This window comes from Ornithodoros turicata, chromosome 2 (assembly GCF_037126465.1).
Source record: "Ornithodoros turicata isolate Travis chromosome 2, ASM3712646v1, whole genome shotgun sequence".
NCBI lineage: Eukaryota > Metazoa > Arthropoda > Arachnida > Ixodida > Argasidae > Ornithodoros > Ornithodoros turicata.
The window spans coordinates 70,144,767-70,162,414 of record NC_088202.1 but is presented as its reverse complement, the minus strand read 5'-3'; the positions used below and the strand labels follow the sequence as shown (position 1 = coordinate 70,162,414).

Sequence of the window (17,648 nt, the reverse complement as noted above, 5' to 3'; positions counted from 1 at the left end):
CGCCGTGTTATACGTATGTCTCCCACATTTGCATATATCACGCAGTTTGTGTTATCGATCACCCAAAGTGATAATAACGTAGTGTTTAGTTGTGTTCGTTGTGTTCATATTAAATCGTGTTTGTGTTTGTGAAACGTGTGCGGTGTAATTCGTTCTCGCCTCTGCGGGTGCCCGCGTGAGTGTATCCCCTTTCTTCGTTAACTTTGTGCCCCGTCCCCTTCGGAAATGAGGGACGCCACATCCTATAGCCCTTTGTGCCCCAGTCAGCTGGGTAGCTTCGGAGAAGGTCATAGCTTCCCAGAGAGTCATTGGGAAATCTCCGGTGACATACCGTGTGTTATTGTATGTAGGGCGACACTGTCCTGCTAAGTCTATTCTGAAATTCTGAGCGGTCAACGCCATGGTCAACATGCGCTCTTGAAACTTAACGATGGCGTCGTTTGGAAGCGAATTTGTTACATCTATTTGCCGCACGTTTGAGACAAATTGTAAATAGAGCCCTGCATAAAGTGTCCGTCTATTTGGAGTGGCCTTGCACGTCTACCATTACTCTCCATGTTTGGCATCACTACGACACCTGCGTTTGTGCACAGTAACCATAATCAAAGCAATCCAAAGTAACGCTCAAAGTAACGGTGTTACTTTTATGTGTGTTCCTTAATTACATTTTTATTCGAGTAATTTGTAACGGTAAAAAAATACTTTTGCCGTTAGAGTAATTGTAACGGTAATCAATTACTTTTTTCGAGTAACGTGTACAACTCTGCCAGCGTGAAGCATACGCTGGCGTTCGCAAGCAAGGCCCCGGTTCCCACCCAAAGGGGTCCACGTATAAGGCTTGCATTAACCCGGAGGTCTGAACGGACGGGTGTTACCGACGTTCGTAACAATGACGCCTCAAGTGTCCTCCTTCCTCTAATTTTCGCTGCCGTGAAGGCCGTTTTGTCGATCTATCCCGGTGCTGCTGCACTACAAGAAGTCAGGGCACTGCAAGCGGCAGGAAAGTTGATTCCCTTCAGTCGTGGACCAGCTTTATAAGCGGGCTACTGAGCGACGCGGCCTCCAGCGCCAACTTGAAGCCACTATGACACCCTCACTTGCCCTTCCTCAACTGTTTGGGCCTGCGGCCAAACCAGCGCGGTAGCAGCTCATATCCTCCAAACGCCCATTTCTACCGACGTCCCAAATCAACCAAAAGCTCATTTCCTCCGAAAAAATATTCGGAGCTTCTGGGCTTTCGGTTGATCTGGGCACGCTGGTGGCAGTGACCAATATCCTCTTTTCATCCGAGCGCCCAGAACCACCGAAAGCGGGATACTTGAGAGGACACGCTTCCCCCGTTTAACAGGGAAAGGAGTAAGGGAGAGCAGTTCCTAAGTGTGCGGGAATCCAATGTACAGCTCGAAGCAGAGTTAACTGCAACGCCACTTCAACTGGAGGAGCTAAAGTCGGGGAGAGAGCAACCCTAGCGGCTCTTACGAGAAATAAAGGAAAAACAGTGATTCGACTGTCCCACTGTTGCTGCTGGAGCGTCCGCCTTGCCATGAGCTGTTGACTCAGCATTACCCTCAGCTGTGGGTTATCATCGCGATGTTTGTTTGTGTGTTTGCGGCGATTATGTGAAGGTGAAAGAAGAATCCAATGAATGAATTTTATTTCCACTTTAAGTCGTGGTGGGAGCCGTGAAAAAAAGTCGCAGTAACGACTTGACGGGCTCACAGCTCCCGTGCAAAATGTATGTCGGCTGAATTGCATGGATGCGATGACCTTATTTCATTGATACACGCGAAGGTGGTCGCGTTCGCTCAGTGGGGCATTTTCAAATTTCTGATGAAACAAATGAGGATGCACGGAGTCTAGTGGCAAATTTGTTGGACTTGGTATCCACCTTTGTGTATTAATGAGATAACAGCATCCCATCCGCGTGATATCGGTCAGCATACACCTTTACATAATCGCCTCAAACCCAAACAAACGTCGCGATGATAACCACAATTGATGACAATGCCGAGTCCACAACTCTTGCAATGGCGGACACCCTCGCATCATAATGGCGAATTCGGGTGGTCATTTCGTGGCAACTTTTTTTGCAGATCCCGAACAGTCATGTTCGCTTGGCCGAAACAAAGCAATCTCGCATGTTCGCGTGGCGCTTTCCGAGCGCCCAGAATTTGCCAGCTAGCACTTTTTTCGCGCGGTCTCGAAACTATCGAGCAGCGGGTTGCCCAACTATATCCGGTATCGTCAAATCCGCACTGCAACGATGACGAGTGCCCTCATTGGCCCGCACGTCGAAGTTCACGTAATTTAGCAGACGGCGCAACCAGAAGACGGGCGACCGCGATGCCCCTAGCTTGATCCAAGTGTACGAACTCCGCCCTGATTCAAAAGGGATGAGGCGAGCCTGATCCTGATCCTAAAACCGCTAGATCCCTGGCACTCATGCTCGGGTGGCAACTGTCACGTGATCCAGCTCGGGAGCCGACCTAGCAATTTCCTAGCACTAGGCCGTGTTGCCATAACATGGCCACCCGAATTCGCCATAAATAGGACAGTCGAAACATTATTTCCCTGTATTTCTTCTAAGCGCCGCTAGGGTGGCTCTCTTCCCGATTCGGCGGTCGAAGTCGCATTCCAGTTAAGTCTGCCTCGAGCTGTGCTTCCTGCAACTCACCAGAGAGGGTCACGTGATCCTAGCCGTCACGTGGGTCCCTGGGTGCTGCTCATCCGGTGTTCGAAATGTTCTGTAACGTGATGCATGCGGTCCGCTGACTTCTACCGCTTCTCTTGTTCCCGTGCTTAATAATTCTCCTTAGAGATCTAGCATCTGGATCTCCGCTAGATGTAACAGATATGACTGATATAAAAGTGAGAGCTGATGCACGGAATATTGAAGCCTGAGCTTGGGTGGGTAGAAATGACGACACTCGGTGTCTACAAATGAGATCGCGTTCAAGAAGTGATCTGAACAGAGAGATATTTCGAAAATGAATTTTATTCGCATGCACGTTGCTCACGTGAGAAGCACTATCTTCGGAAGCTCATGGAGGTTCGCGTCATGAGGCACGGAAAAAGAACATGGTGGGAATGGTGTGTCCTGTGGCTGGAGCATGTAGCGGGACGGCGGAAAACACACAAACCTCAAGCACCTTCTGAGGAGTTTGACAGTTCAGACGATATGTTGGTTTCATGCATTCATACTGCTTGCAAGCTTTTTCTAGGGGTTGTTTCAGACGGTTAATAGAGTGTGTTCTGAACGTCTGAACTGTATTAACAGAAAGCATTAAATAAAAGTAGAGGAGGAGGTCCTTTTTGTAGCCTTTTTCGGGACCTGTGCCGTGGGCACTTTGTTACTATTCGTTTTCCACTATCACGACCTACACAGTGCCTGGACTCCAGTCACTCATATGGAAAATATCTCTCTATTCGGATCGGGTCACTTCTTGAACGCGATCGACATCAATAATACCTTTCCTTGGCAAACTTCACGTCTGAGTCAGTTGCAGGAAGTACATCGGATTCGCGCACACCCAAGAACAGCTCACCCTTCCTCCTCTCCCTGACAAACGGGGAAGCGTGTCCTTTCAAGTATCCCGCTTTCGGTGGTTCTGGGCGCTCGGATGAAAAGAGCATTTGGGGGATATAAGTCACTGCCGCCGGCGGGCCCAAATCAACCGAAAGCCCAGAACCTCCAAACATGTTTTCGGATGAAACGAGCCTTCACCTTCTTCTTCTCCTCATCTTCTCTCCTCAAGAATGGGATAGGCTGCCGCAACGCGGAGAAACATCCCACTACATCGTCATCACTTATTGGTTGTTGTTGTTGTTGTTAGAAGGAAAAAAAAAAAAAAAAAAGAGGAGAAACTGAACTCGTCTCCCGACGTGTTCTCCTACTCCTAACACAAATTCGCACCCCCCCCCCCAAAAAAAATACTTCTCAGATGCTCTACTCGCAAGTTCGCTATTCACTATTTACTAATGGCGAATATAGCTCTCTCTATTCACTCTATTCACGCAAATTCGGTAAGCAGGAGCATATCACGTTATAGGTGTGTTCTGTATACGTGTGTTCAAAATAAACTTGTTGTTTGTTCTGTCTGTTATGTAAGTATTTCCTTCGTGTTCGCTTCGGTTTTAAAGTTACTATTTTCCGAACTGTACTTTTACGACTACGCTTCAATGGAACTGCGCAAAATCCCCAGGATTTATAGAACTATGATGGAGTGAAATTCCATTGGAAGCTGTATCCGCTTAGTTATTTCTTCGACTTTTAATGTTTTGGATATCGAACCCGTTACCCATCATACTTTTATAACGCGTTGTGTCCACGCAAATGCATCGAGTCAAATTGAATTGTGTCAATACAAATACAAAACGTCGACAGCTACAAATTCTTTCCAAATGCATCGAGTCAAATACAGCCATTGGCATTATGTGGACGTAAACAATACTGATACTGAAGCCTGCTGGATACTATGCGTTCGCCTCATTTGCATTTGGGGATAGAAATAATTCTGTGCAACTCACCCCTTCGGCGTTGTATTTGCTGAGAGCACCATTTTCTTTGAACTCCTCAAGCACATCTGGAAGCTTCTTCGATGAATCTGAAATTTACAAAGAAAAATTTGAACAAACGCGAGTGCGTGATCCCTCCTGCCGTTCTCGAGACTCATTCTTGAGACTGATCGTCTCAAGAATTTCACGGCACTGTACAAACGGCATCAAGGCAATGTGCAAAGTTAGGACATTAAGTGTTCTGTTCGCCTAAGATAGCCGTCTCTACATCCGACTGTGGTAGCTACCGCAGCCTGTTGGAAGTTCCTAGCAGGAAATTCATCAGCATAACGCATTGTCTGCCCACCCTGAAGTCCATAAAAGAATTTACAATCTGCGAGCTCTGTTTAACGGGACAGTTACATATGAGATAAAATGCCTACACATATATCAAATGGCCACAAATATCCGCGAGTAGCATTGGTTTCCAGGGCAATATATCGCGCTTCACTAAAAAGGGACTCGAACGTGGACGTGTACATTGGCCTTATTCTTCCAGCACTTGTACATAGATATGGGTGAGCAATTGAGAACACCAGAGGGTAAAGAATGAAAAATGCATGAACCCTTCGAGCGAAAAAATTGCGGACCAGCGACGCGAGATCCGAGAGCAATAGAAAGCGGTCGTTCCGCGTTTTGCTCTTGAATGAAAACAAATGGAAATGTTTGCCACAATAGCGCTATTGTTCCTTTTCTGCGACCACCGAGCAATTTGTATTTGAAAAGATTTCTGCTACAAATCGAGCAGAAACCGTCCATCGCACTGCTTGTAAGCCGAGCAGTGAAGACACTGTGGTGTGCTAAGACAAATCGGTTTCTGGCTTTGAAAACTGATCATGATTATAATGATGATAATGATGATGATGATGATGGGAACAAGGTGAAAAAATGGGGACATGAGTCATGACAAGGTCGTATTCGCTTCCCCAGTACATCTACACTCTATTAACTGAGAAAATGAAAATAAGACGAGAAAAGAAAGTAAAAAGGAGGAGGAAAGTGCTAGGAAAGGAGAGGGTGAAAGTTCCATCGATGGAAATCACTAGTGGAAAACACTTGATGAGTGACCACGAGCACTTAAGTAGGGACAGTTAGAAAATGTCTACCAGTCTTCAGGAAACTGCAACAGTGCTTGCAATATAGCCGCTGGGTGCTACGCTGTCCAGTGACTCCAAGCTTCATAAGGTTCACATAGTTCGCTCCCAACAGTCTTATTTGTAGTTAAGGCGCAGCCACAAACACCACACGAAATTTAGAAGCGTAGATAGTTGGGCTATAGACGACCCGCACCCCTACGTCATTGATTACGTAACGCCGCTGCGCAATAAAGCATGCTGGTGGGCACTATCAGCTTGATCAGCCGATCAGCCAACGCGTTTTTCCCGTTTCTTGCCCACCGCAGCAAAATATAACCTCGAACCGGTCTTCCCGTAACGTCACATGTTTGTAACAGAGAGTCGTCTATAGTTGGTATATGGCTTCAAGGGAATAAGTGCAGAGGAGAACAGGACACATGGTGAAGAGAAGAAGAAAGGCAGGCGCTCAGTCATGTGCTCCTCTGTCCCTCTTGTGTTCAGTTCTCCTTTGCGCTTATTCGCCCTTAAAAAACAATAACACAAAACACAAAGAGACACAGGGACACAAAGCGCTTTCTTTGTTTTGTGTTGTGTTGATGGTTGCGCACTAGCTAGAAGTATGACTTAGCACCAAGACCAAAGGACGTGGTGATAAGTCTGGGCGTCAAGACAAGTCTAAGTCGCACGCGGGACACTGAGACTGTAGTCGTACTTGGAACACACGAAGAATGTAGGCTTTGTAGCTTCTAGAACGCCACACCTGCTACTGTTGTGGGAATAGAGACTCTCCAAGTTTATAAATCAGGCGGACCCAGCACCGGACCTGGAGTTGTAGGCTATGTACGGCGAGGAGCAGGGTACTCAGAAACATAGCCCGCGGTCAGTAAGGTAACTACGGGTCAACCTTGTAGAACAGCGGAGCCCGTCAGCTCCAGTTAGCCAGGGAGCGTTGCACATTTTTTGCCTGAGCTGAGTGATGATTCTTTTTACATCGCGTATAGTGTAGTATGTGAATCTGTTGGACGTCAGAGCGTGGATGAGCTCTGCTTGCAAGAAGCGTCTGCAGCCTCATTCCCACCATGCCACAGTGGTCAGGAATCCACTGAAAGTGGGTGTCGTGGCCTCTTGCGACTACAGAGCTCTACACGTGCAGTACACCTTGCGTCATTGACGCCGGAGATCCCGTAATAAACATATATCCAAGGCTTCTCTGCCAGTTCTTGATTCACTGTAAATGCGTCAGTGAGAACTTGTAGAGCAAGAATCGATTCAACAGCGCCATGCGTATACCGTGCACTTTAGCTGCTGAAGCTGTTGTAAAGTGTGATAAAGGTGAAGATCGTTCGACATTCATCTCCGGACCCCAAGAACACACGCGGTCCTCAGGATGTCCTCAAAGGGTTCCTGGCAGGAGGTTGCACGGAGCATTTTATTTCCGAAGAGTCAAAAAAGAATAGCGTTTCACTGCCCAAGCTTCACTTACGATGCATGCCTCAAACAAAAGCAGTAAGAAACACGGACACTACCTTGATAGCGATTTAATACCCCAAGGAATTTCTCACTTCATTGTTGGTTATGTGCGAAATCAAGTTAAACCTAGATACCTCACCCTTTGTTTTGACTGAGATGCGAAGAGGACTCCCGAATCTGCTGAAGTTCGGAAGACAAGCAATAAGTTGTATCTGTTCTGTCTTTGAAAGGAAATGCTGCTGCATCATATGCCTTTCTAAGTGGTTTGGCTGGCCTTAGTGACCTGCGGGCCTTTTATATCTCTCTTTTTTGCTTTTTAAACTGTGACACTCATTGTTTGTGATGAGAAATACGCTGAACAAATACAGATGAGAAACTATGAATGGTAGCTGGTGACCGAGGTTGAAAATGTATAAAAAAACACACACACACACGCTGACTGGGTGCTGCAAATGTGCCCTCGCTTCCCAAAATAAATAATTCACTAAGGTATCTGTTTTCTCCCAGAATTGTACTAGCTGCGTCATTTGGTAGCTCCCATAGGAGGTCCTGAGGATATGACGGGGAGTGTCTGTCACATTTCTAACAATTGAGGACCTGGTAGGGAAGTCCTGGGGATGTTATCCCTGTCCGCTGATGACTTTCCTCGGACGTACACAGGATGTCATTGTGTTCTTGGGGGAACTACTAACGTACACGCGGAGCTGGATGTTGCAGTCGATGCATCGGTGATGAGTTTGGTGCTGCACACATTACTGTCAATAGATCCAGGCTGGGCTGCCTGTGGACATGCGTTGAGACTTTTTTTCCCTCGCCAGAAGGACGCCGGAACGTAGACCCTCACTTCAGAAGACTGCATTGGCATGACTGGGTAACCTAGTTGCTTATGCCTATAAGAAAGCGGTGCTTCGACTAGCAGGAATGAAAGCAGAGCTGCTGCGTCGCAAAACGGCTCGGAGCAGAAGACTGCTTTGGCACGGTATACTGCCATAGCGGCGGCGTTCATCGGCAGTTGAGGCTTCCGGAATCCGCAGACGCTGGGCGAAAATATCTGGCATGGGCGGATAGGCGTACGCCCACATCTCTGAAGCCTGACGCATGGCGTCAGACGCCGAGCGAAGTTCGCAGCTCTTTCGCTGTACATTCGCTCCATGGAGGTTAGCCTTTTAATGCTGCCATCTTCACGCCAAGCAGCCAAGTTCGCAGTAAACAGCTCCTACGACACACATCTTTTCAATTTCATTCGGTGTTACAAGGAGAAGACTTCACAACCAGAGTTGTCTCTTCCAACGTTACTATAGGTTCAAACCAAGCCAACGTGTCCTCCGGCTGTGCACTGCATGGGCAGACAACCGGAAGCGGCATCAGCGAACAACAAGAACTTTATTTTGAGAGGAAGAGGGGGGGGGGGGGTTCATCGCCAGAGGCGATACTCTAGCCCATTGCTGGTAGGGATGTGGGGAATAAAATAATGAGCCCCTGTCAGCGAGCGAGAAGTGTAGCACTCCAAAGTTGCTTTTCGCTGTTTAATGGCCTCTTCAGGTGTCTCATACTCCCGATTTGAGTGCACCAGAAGAATGGCACATACTTAACGCGCCCATTGATGTATCTGAATCGAAAAAGCCGCTTCGCGAAAGCTGCGTCGCGACACGGCACGAAGCAGGGGATGGTGCCGGCGATGCGTTTCAGAGCCGGAGATGGGGTGTAGTGGCGAAACGACTCTTGGATCTTGAGGGCGGGTAGAGGCGGCCGTTTTGCCTTTGCCATAACTAGCGCATTTGAAGGCGCTTGAGGGACGCAAAGACACAATTAGCTGCAACGCTCTTAGCTATAGTATGGTCTGAAGGACTTGATCTGCTCTGAAAGGGAGGTTGTGCATTACCGGACGTGAAACTATCTGGCTTATGAGGGAGCGATGAGTCCTGAGCATTGCTTTCAGAAATGTTTCCCACCGGGAAACTGCTCGCACCTTCGTAGTCCACGACTCGGATCGAGGGTAACCTCAATGGTGCGGCAGCCGACATATTCCGTGTCCGCACATGTGTAGGTGAAAATTCTTTTGTAGTCGCCGTGCGAAAAGTAGCTGTAGAAGAAGAGCCAGGTACGAGTAATGAACAACGTTGTTTAATGTGTGAATGAGAGAAAAAAAAAAAAACGAAGAAGAATTCGTGCTTCGAAGATAAAGGCGCGTGCTGATTCGCCGGCCACCATCTTCCTTAAAGGGACTATGAAACGATTTTTTTCTTCGTTTCGTTCGAAAGAAGACATTTTTCTGAGTCTAGAACCGAAATTTTACCTTCGTCGCGCGAGCGGATTTCTCGGGAGCGAATTTAAACGGAGCGGCGAATGGAGGACAGCTGGTGCCGCGCCGTGGCGAGCTGCCGAGCGGAGACACAACGGGCAACTTGACGCGACCACGGCCGGCTCAGCAACACGTCATCGTGACGTGATGCAGAGCCGAGGAATCCCGCCAGGAGCATGTGCCGTAGGATCCCGTGTATGCGTTCATTGGGTGTGGAAATCTCCATGACAGCAGCTTTCGCGCGATCGGCAGATTTCGGCAGTGGCGGCAGCCACAGCGCGAGCTCGCGGCATGACTTGCCATTGTGCAACACAGGGGTAACACAAACCCGCCATTGTTGTAACTACCCTCAAGCGGGTGCCTTTGGCAAAACTGCCATCTTGTCCTGGTCGCACGTCACAGAAAACGTCATTTTGAGGTCATGTGACTTTGTTTACATGTCGTTTTGCCGCTTACCGACATATCTCCGTCGTCATAAAGCCAAGAGATTAACATATTTTGCCAGCGTAAACCATGCGGTGCTTCTTCCGCAACATGGTACCCCATTTCTCCTTTGTTTAAGTACATCGCATCGGCTCGGTGAGTCCTAACGGGCGGTCGTCATCACATCTTTGGAAGTCGTCAACAGTACGAGGCCTTATGTGCAAAACTGCGCATTTTACTGCGAGATTATCGGATAAAAATAATTACCATGATCGAAAGACATCCAAAACGTCGCGCAGAAACAACAACCGCATTGTTTACAAACGGTTTGGCCGCCGATCACGGGCGCCGCCATCTTTAAGGTCACGTGCGCCTTGACGTTTACTGTGACGTGCGACCAGGACCTGTCCAGGATGCATTGCGTTCGCCCAGCACGCTTTCGTCTACGGAGCAATACATTGAGTGCCACCCCTGTGTTGTGCAACACCGGTGACGTAACGGGGAACCGAAGTGCGGTCCGTACAGTTACACCATCGACAGGGAAATATGCGCGGGAGAGGAGGAATGCGGAAGAGACATTTCCAGCGCGTGCTCCTCGCAGAGTGGAGCGATTTCGTCCGGAAAAAATTGTGGCATATTAGTTTCTCTGCGGGAAGAACAGTTTCCATCGAAAAAAAGTATGGGGGTTCGGGAAATTTCATAGTCCCTTTAAGATTTCTCCGCGACGTTCACCTTGCTTGATGTCATTGCAAGAGTCAACTGACATGGTTCATTTTGGTAGGTAGTCTCATTTTACCTCGAGGGACGATTGTGACTTTTGAATTCCACAGTAGTTTTTGTGTTAAACCTAGCCTACTACTTTCATATTTACAGGTCGGAAGCTCGAGACCCCTAAGGCCGCGTACCTACATGCGGAGAATGTGCGCGGAAACGCGAACGCGGCGCGGTAAACTCTTGCCGTTGTGCGGGAAAAGCCACCTCCGCTTTCCGCTTTTTGGCGATCGCGCAGTGCACGATTTTTAGCGGCATCCGCATATGCTCAGCCAATCAGAAAGTAAACGGAAGTTGCGTGCGTTCTTGTTTTCTTCCGGCCTCCCGCGCGGAGAGCATTGACGGCGTCGTTGACTGGAAGGTATGTCGCAGTGATGCTCACGTTTTTCAGCCGGCGAATTTGTGACGGAAATAAAATGGCATTGCTGCCTACATTATAGAGCGTTGCGTTAAAATTACTTTTTGGGGCGACACTGGAATAAAATTTGGGAGTGCAGGTAAGTAACGTATAAGATATAGTGTCAGGAAATTGAAAGATAAACATTGTTCACAAGAAAAGAATGTGCTATCGCCGCAGCGAGTGAACCCAAAGCCTGCGTTTCTTGCGTCTGCGATGTTGATTTCGCAAAACGTCAAATGTAAGAAAGGAAACTTTCACTACAGTGAGTAGCTCGACTTCGCTGACGTTTTCTTTTTTTTTTTTCCTGTACAATGTCACACAGTACTAATGTAGATTAAACACGCTGTTGAAAACACTTGTTTAAAAATATTGTGGTGTCGGGGCCCCTCGCTTTTTCTCAATATTTTCACCTGTACCACAATGCCTGCCGTCGAGGTTACACACTCGGTCACTGAGGAGAAGCCAAGTGAGCTTGGGTGAACTCACTAAATCGTTAGTGTACATTCTGGCGAGTGTCACTAAAAGATGTCGTGTGACAGCACACGAATGACACGAAGTGCAAGTGTCACCCGTTCAAACACCCGTTGACACTAAATTAGTCCGTCTGACAGGGGTACTCCAGTCTCACGTGAAGTGATAAAAACTTGAAACCCAAGAGTGTTCTAACATGTTTGGCGAGCTCAGGTTCTCGTGAATCACTTTTCGAAGCAATTCCACACACATAAAAAAAAAAGGATAAAACGCAAAGAAAACAAAAAAATACTTCTACAGTTACCCATGGTCATTTGACGTTTCACCCGAAGCTCCTGCGGCTTTCCCTTAAACGGCTCACAAGTTTTATTTTATTATGCTGAAACGGCACGCGCTTGTGGAAATGGCTCTTGCTCCTTTCACATCTAATGTATAGTACCAGGCAACACGCAATAAGATCGCACAAGCTGTCATCATGTCAGTCATTTTCCCCCATACTTGACAAACACTGTGTGAGCGTGTGTATACTCGGCCGAAAAATCAGCTCCTGCCATTCCAACGAGGGCAGACACTCCGCTGCAAATAAGATTAAGGGACTGCGGTCGATCTTCGCTTCGCAACCTTTTAGCGTCAGCCGGGAGATTTGCGTAACTAATTAGCACTTTGTATAAGGATTACGTCTTAATAATAATTCGTGACTTCAGGATGCGAGACAGCTCTGCTCATGAGCGTCGCCACATGGTCGGTCTGTGATAGATTAATTTTGCCCACCCGAGGTTTCTGTAACGTGCGCTGCAATCTCAACACACGGCACACCATAACGTCCCTTGCGCGGAAGACACTAGTAGATTGACAGTCCCGCATTATCCCATTAGTGCAAAAACCCGTGTTTTTAATGAAAAGCACGGGGAATATCCATAGACATGCTTATTGCCCCAGGATATAGCAATCAAGATCGCCAGTCCCACAGTATCCCATTACAGTGCAGAAACCCACATATTTAACGAAAAGCATGGGTAATACCCGCACACGTGGGAATAGTTCCACAATATCCTAAACCAGACAGACAATCCCACACTATCCCGTTATCCTCCACAAACCTGCATTCTGAATGAAAAGCATATATAATACCCATAGATATGGAAACAGTCACACAATATCGTAATGAAGATCCACAGTTCCACAGTATCCCATTACAGTGCAGAAACCCGCATATCTAATGAAAAGCATGGGCAATATCCGTACACATGGGAATAGTCCCACAATGTCGTAATCCATATACACAGTCCCACAGTATCCCATTACAATGCAGAAATCCATGTTTTTAATAAAAGCATATGTAATATCTGTAGACATAGAAATAGTCCCACAATATCACAATCCAGATTGGCAGTCCCACAGTATCCCATTACAATGCAGAAACCCACGTTTTTAATGAAAACCATTGGTAATATTCGTAGAGACGGGAATAGTCCCACAACACCGTAATCTAGATTGACAGTCCCACAGTATCCCGTTACGGTGCAGAAACCCACAATATTAGTGAAAAGCATGTGCAATATGCGTACACATGGGAATTGTCCCAAAATACACACAAAAAAAGTCATGTAGCCCACACATAGTCACTTGGATTAAATTGCATGAGAAACGGATTAAATTATGTGAAATGAGGATTAAAAATAATGAAAGGAGGATTAATTCCGATGGCAAATGGATTAAATGTCATGGTATAAGGATTAAAATGTACGACAAGAGGATTAATAACGGCGGAAAAAGCTGTAGATGGTGTTGGCTGTGCTGCCGTATCTCCCTTTCTCTTTTTTCTACTCTCTCTGCTCTGCTGCCGCTCCACGTCCTGCGTTCTCTTTCTTGGCTTTCGTGGAGAGGAGGGAAGAGGTCACGTGACGGAGCATGATACCCCCTTTTCGTGCACCCTCCAAAAGCAGGTGCGTGAAGAGCACGCTCGCGTACGAAACTCGGAGTACCAGCTTAACCACGTAACGGTAGGAGTGCCAAACACCCGCGTTCCGGAGCAGCCACTTAACGCGCCAAATCAGTCCTTGCGTCACCCACGAACGAGCGCTAACAACGCAGTGAGATTCCACGGAGTGTATGCGCCATGGTCCATGAATTGAGCGAGGCAAGCTACGGTCCTTTTTCGTCGATGAAGGCGCGGGAAGGCAGCCATTCAGAAGCAATGGGCGCATTGAGACGCCTTCTGTACCAGGAGTTAAAGGTACTGTAAAGCAGCACCGTTCAAATGTCATTTAGTGTGGCTATTCGATAGTCCAAGCCACCAGGACAAAAACTGCGCAAGTTTCATTCCAATCGACGGTGCAATTAATTAGAAAATTACAATTAAAGATTACGGGCAACACTGTACTAGGTATTCGAAATGAATTCGTACTCCTGACACATACGGCGGCAACCACATTGCATGCGTATCACTGGGCCCGACATGACAATCCACCACAATCCACCATAAAATCCGCCCCTGCAATCCACACAACGACCCACATCTGAGGATAAACGAATAAGTGAACTGAAATGAAATGCTGAGCCGTTGAAAAAAAAATACGTCAGACGTTCAAGAAGCCAGACAGCGTCGGGACTTGTTTGTTCACAGAGAGAGTTTGTTCGTTCGAAAGAGGCCGCGAACAGAAGGAGCGCGCAGGCGCAGCAGAGAAGTAGGGAGAGCCTCCATCGAACAGCGGCCAGCGCTGGGTTACTTCGCAAAAACAGGGGTTAACAGGTTAAACTGTTAACAGGGGTTTCAGACTGCATAGGTAAACAGGAAAACTAATAATATGGTTACTAAAATAACGAAGTTCCGATGTAATAGTGTGTAATACCAATTCTCAGTGTTGCCCGCTGTACAGGAGGTTGTTTGACACCAGGCGTCGCACCGCTCCACTACGCCGCGTCTTTTGTGGCAAATTAAAAAAATATTTATAGCGCGTTGTTGGTCGCATGGTTCCGCATATGGTATTTAGAAGCAACAAAGTCTCTAGTCACATCACCTGCATATCATGCTTTTCTACTGCTTTACAGTACCTTTAACAGGTCCCCCCCCCCCCCCCCAACGCGTCGCCCGCCAGTACCGTTCGTACCTTCATACAGACATACATGCCTGGGCAGTTTTGACTCTCGTTCACTCAAGTTCACTCGCTGCCCGGCCCGTTCTCGGCTCACTCACTGAAGTTTCACTCACCGTCCGCTCAGCTCTCGGCTCGCTCACTCACGCTCATTCTCTGCCCACTCAACTCTCGGCTCGCTCACTGGCCGAATTGAGCGTGAGTGAGCATGAGTGAGTGTGCTTATGCCACATGGCCTTAGCCATCCGGTTTAGCACTGTACTGATCTTTTTTTTTTTTTTCGTTGAACTTCGCGAAGTGTGTTGCACACGTCACGTCATCAACCCATTGTGTATGTATGCCGAAGTGCGGTTATGTGGGGGCACAGCGATGGATGCGGGGCCACGCAAGACTGACGGCGCCACTAGCGATAACAACAAAGATCGCGTTTTATGTGAACGTAATGAAAATATGTAACATGTGGCAGAATGACAGCGTACATCAACGGCACATCGATGGTAGAGGGGAACCAGTGAATGCATTTCACATACGAGTAGTCTGGTCTCTAAGACCTAAGGACCTCCTGCTTTTCTAATCACATCTCCTGACGTAGCACGGCGGAAGTATGAGAGCGAAAGCTAACCTACCAGTATGGATACTCCTACTGATGTACTTATGACTGAGTACTCGAGTCGAATTGTGAACCGAATATAGAACGTTATATTTAATTTTCGACTCAAAACGGTTTCTCTCCCAAAATGAATCGAAATATGTATTCGAAATATACTCGAAAGCCCAAAAACGCCAGAAGAGAGGGCAGAGCGAGTGCGGCTTCACACGAAGATCCGTATGCATATATCACGCGTTTATGCTACATACCCATACAAATGCTGTGTATATGTGTTTGTTTCGTATTATACCTATTCGCTTCAACTGTACGCTTCATATTCACTTCCGTTTATAAAATTACTATTCGCAGAGCGGTACTATTGTGTGCCACTCAGTAATAACCTTGGGGGAAATCGGTCTTGCGCACACACAGGCACCAAACTCAATTAACTGAACCGACCGAACAGCGCGAACAAATGCTTATGCGAATCTTCATTTGCACACTGTCGCTTTCCCATTTGTATAATGCAAAGGCCCGCAGGGTAGAATTCCTGGATATAAATATGTTCGATCCCCTGGATCACTGTTCGAGCGGCTCCCGCAGGGCAGCCTGAAAAGTATTCCTCCTTAGTTTAGTTTGCGACTATGACCGTGGGCTGTCCTAATACTCAGTCTTTCAACTCGACAGGAGTTGGTTCGCTTAGCAATGCAATATGCGTTTAACACCCATCATTGGAAACAAAAACTGTTTTAAATACAAAAAGCGAAGCTGTCAAACCTCCCGTTTCACTGCGTCTCGTGTTTCCCTTCGCGAGGGATCTTCCATTTTGTGCTCATTTTATACGTTCGGAGAGATTCATGGTAAGTGATCCCCCTTTCAGTTATGCAATGCTAATTGGATGGAGCTGCGCTATGTGCAAAAAAGCGGCAGAATTTGACGTGGCGTCTTTTCACATCGGCAAAATGAAATGGATCTCCCGGCGAACTGAGAGCGCTATATGGACGGAGAAAAAGAGAGGCGTCATCGCGGCCAATATTTGCATTGGAAGCCGTCTCATCCCGCTGGGCGTCGATAAGAGATAGCGATCGTAAAAACCCCCCATCGCTGTTATGTGTATGGCGTACTCGCGAATCAGGCAATGAATGATAGGCTAGTATATGGTGGCAGTCTCATCACTGAGCCGTGTTCGTAACATCGGGAGAGGCAAACTACGCTGGCGCGCACCTGGCGTGATTACGCGAGACAAAAATATCTACGGATGTAGCGGAGGTGCATCCTTTACTAGCTGTGGGGCTTATAAATAATTGGCATTGACAAGAAGAAGTGTTTGATTACATGCGAGCGTGCGTTATCGTCGTTGGCGAAGCACTTAGGCGCATACCTTGTTTATTGGATTGTATCCAATTGGATATATTCGGGAAACATCCCATGTCATCATCACCTCTTCATTTATTGTTGTTGTTGTTGGATATATTCATTCGGACATAGACCAGCACAAAGGTAACCGTAATTTTCGGCACATTATAAATAAATCGAAACTGTCGTTACTTTTTTCCGAGCTTGCAGGCTGTAAACAAATTATTGACTGCGGAACCACGGCGCGGACATCTAGCACTTTTCCTACGAACCGCTGTTAGTCAGATAGTACTGCGGAATCAAATTCGTGTGCTTGCTCCTATGTATATGCTGGTATACACTGGTTCTGCCGGCTTCGTAAAATGTAGGGCAGGTGAGTTGTGATTGCCTGAAGTCATGAGGATACTGGGAAGCTGTTGCAGAAACAGCTGCGAAGATCGACCGCTCAGTAGCCGCTCCGCTGTGATGACGAGATGTGAGAGCCCACAATGTCTGAGACCTCCACACATCAAGGTAGTGGGTATGCGCAGAAGGCAGTGATGTGCCTCATCCCATCCGCAGCGGTTAGTGTCCCAAGAAAAACTGAACTTCTTTAAAAAAATTGTCGAAAGTCTGTCGCTGTAAAGACTTTTCATTGGCCGCTCTCCTTCGCCCCGTCCTGCATCCCAACCAGTGGGCTGTCACTGCCGCTCTCCTCAGTTTTCTCCGAGTAGTAGTAGTAAACGATGAAAGATGAAAGTCACTGAAAAGGTTAGCCAGCTGTAGGACTCGAACCCACATCTTTGGAGGGTAGAAGTAGCTGCGTTTTGGAGCTTGGTGACGCCCGAGTTTGGGGTCTGCTGCTCCATTTCTTTAAGTTAAGAAGTATGTTCCACTTCTTCGCTTGCATGTCGGCTGGGGGATAGCTGGATTAGGTAGCTTGTCGATGATTACATTTATAGATCGCAGGAGGATCCTCCTTTGCACTTTGGATCTATCTGCTGATACTCAACATGCGGAGTTTCTTCTTCAGTGGACCTGGCCTAATATTTCTGCACGATTTGCGTTTCTTTGAGAAAGTCACACAGCACACTGAGTGCAATTTTTCGGTCTGAGCTAGTATTCCAATTGGCCATTATCTTGGCAAAGGTGAGAGGCGTGT

General features: G+C 47.3%; 1 protein-coding gene across 9 annotated transcripts in view; it reads right to left on the bottom strand.

The window, feature by feature from the left end:
* LOC135385549 (diacylglycerol kinase 1-like) overlaps positions 1 to 17,648 on the bottom strand; it is a 479,846-nt gene that overhangs the window by 123,862 nt on the left and 338,336 nt on the right. For all 9 annotated transcript variants that reach the window (XM_064614920.1, XM_064614922.1, XM_064614919.1 and 6 more), the window contains one exon: positions 4,528 to 4,604. In XM_064614920.1, the coding sequence (XP_064470990.1) occupies positions 4,528 to 4,604 (77 nt within the window). The remainder of the gene's footprint in view (positions 1 to 4,527; positions 4,605 to 17,648) is intronic.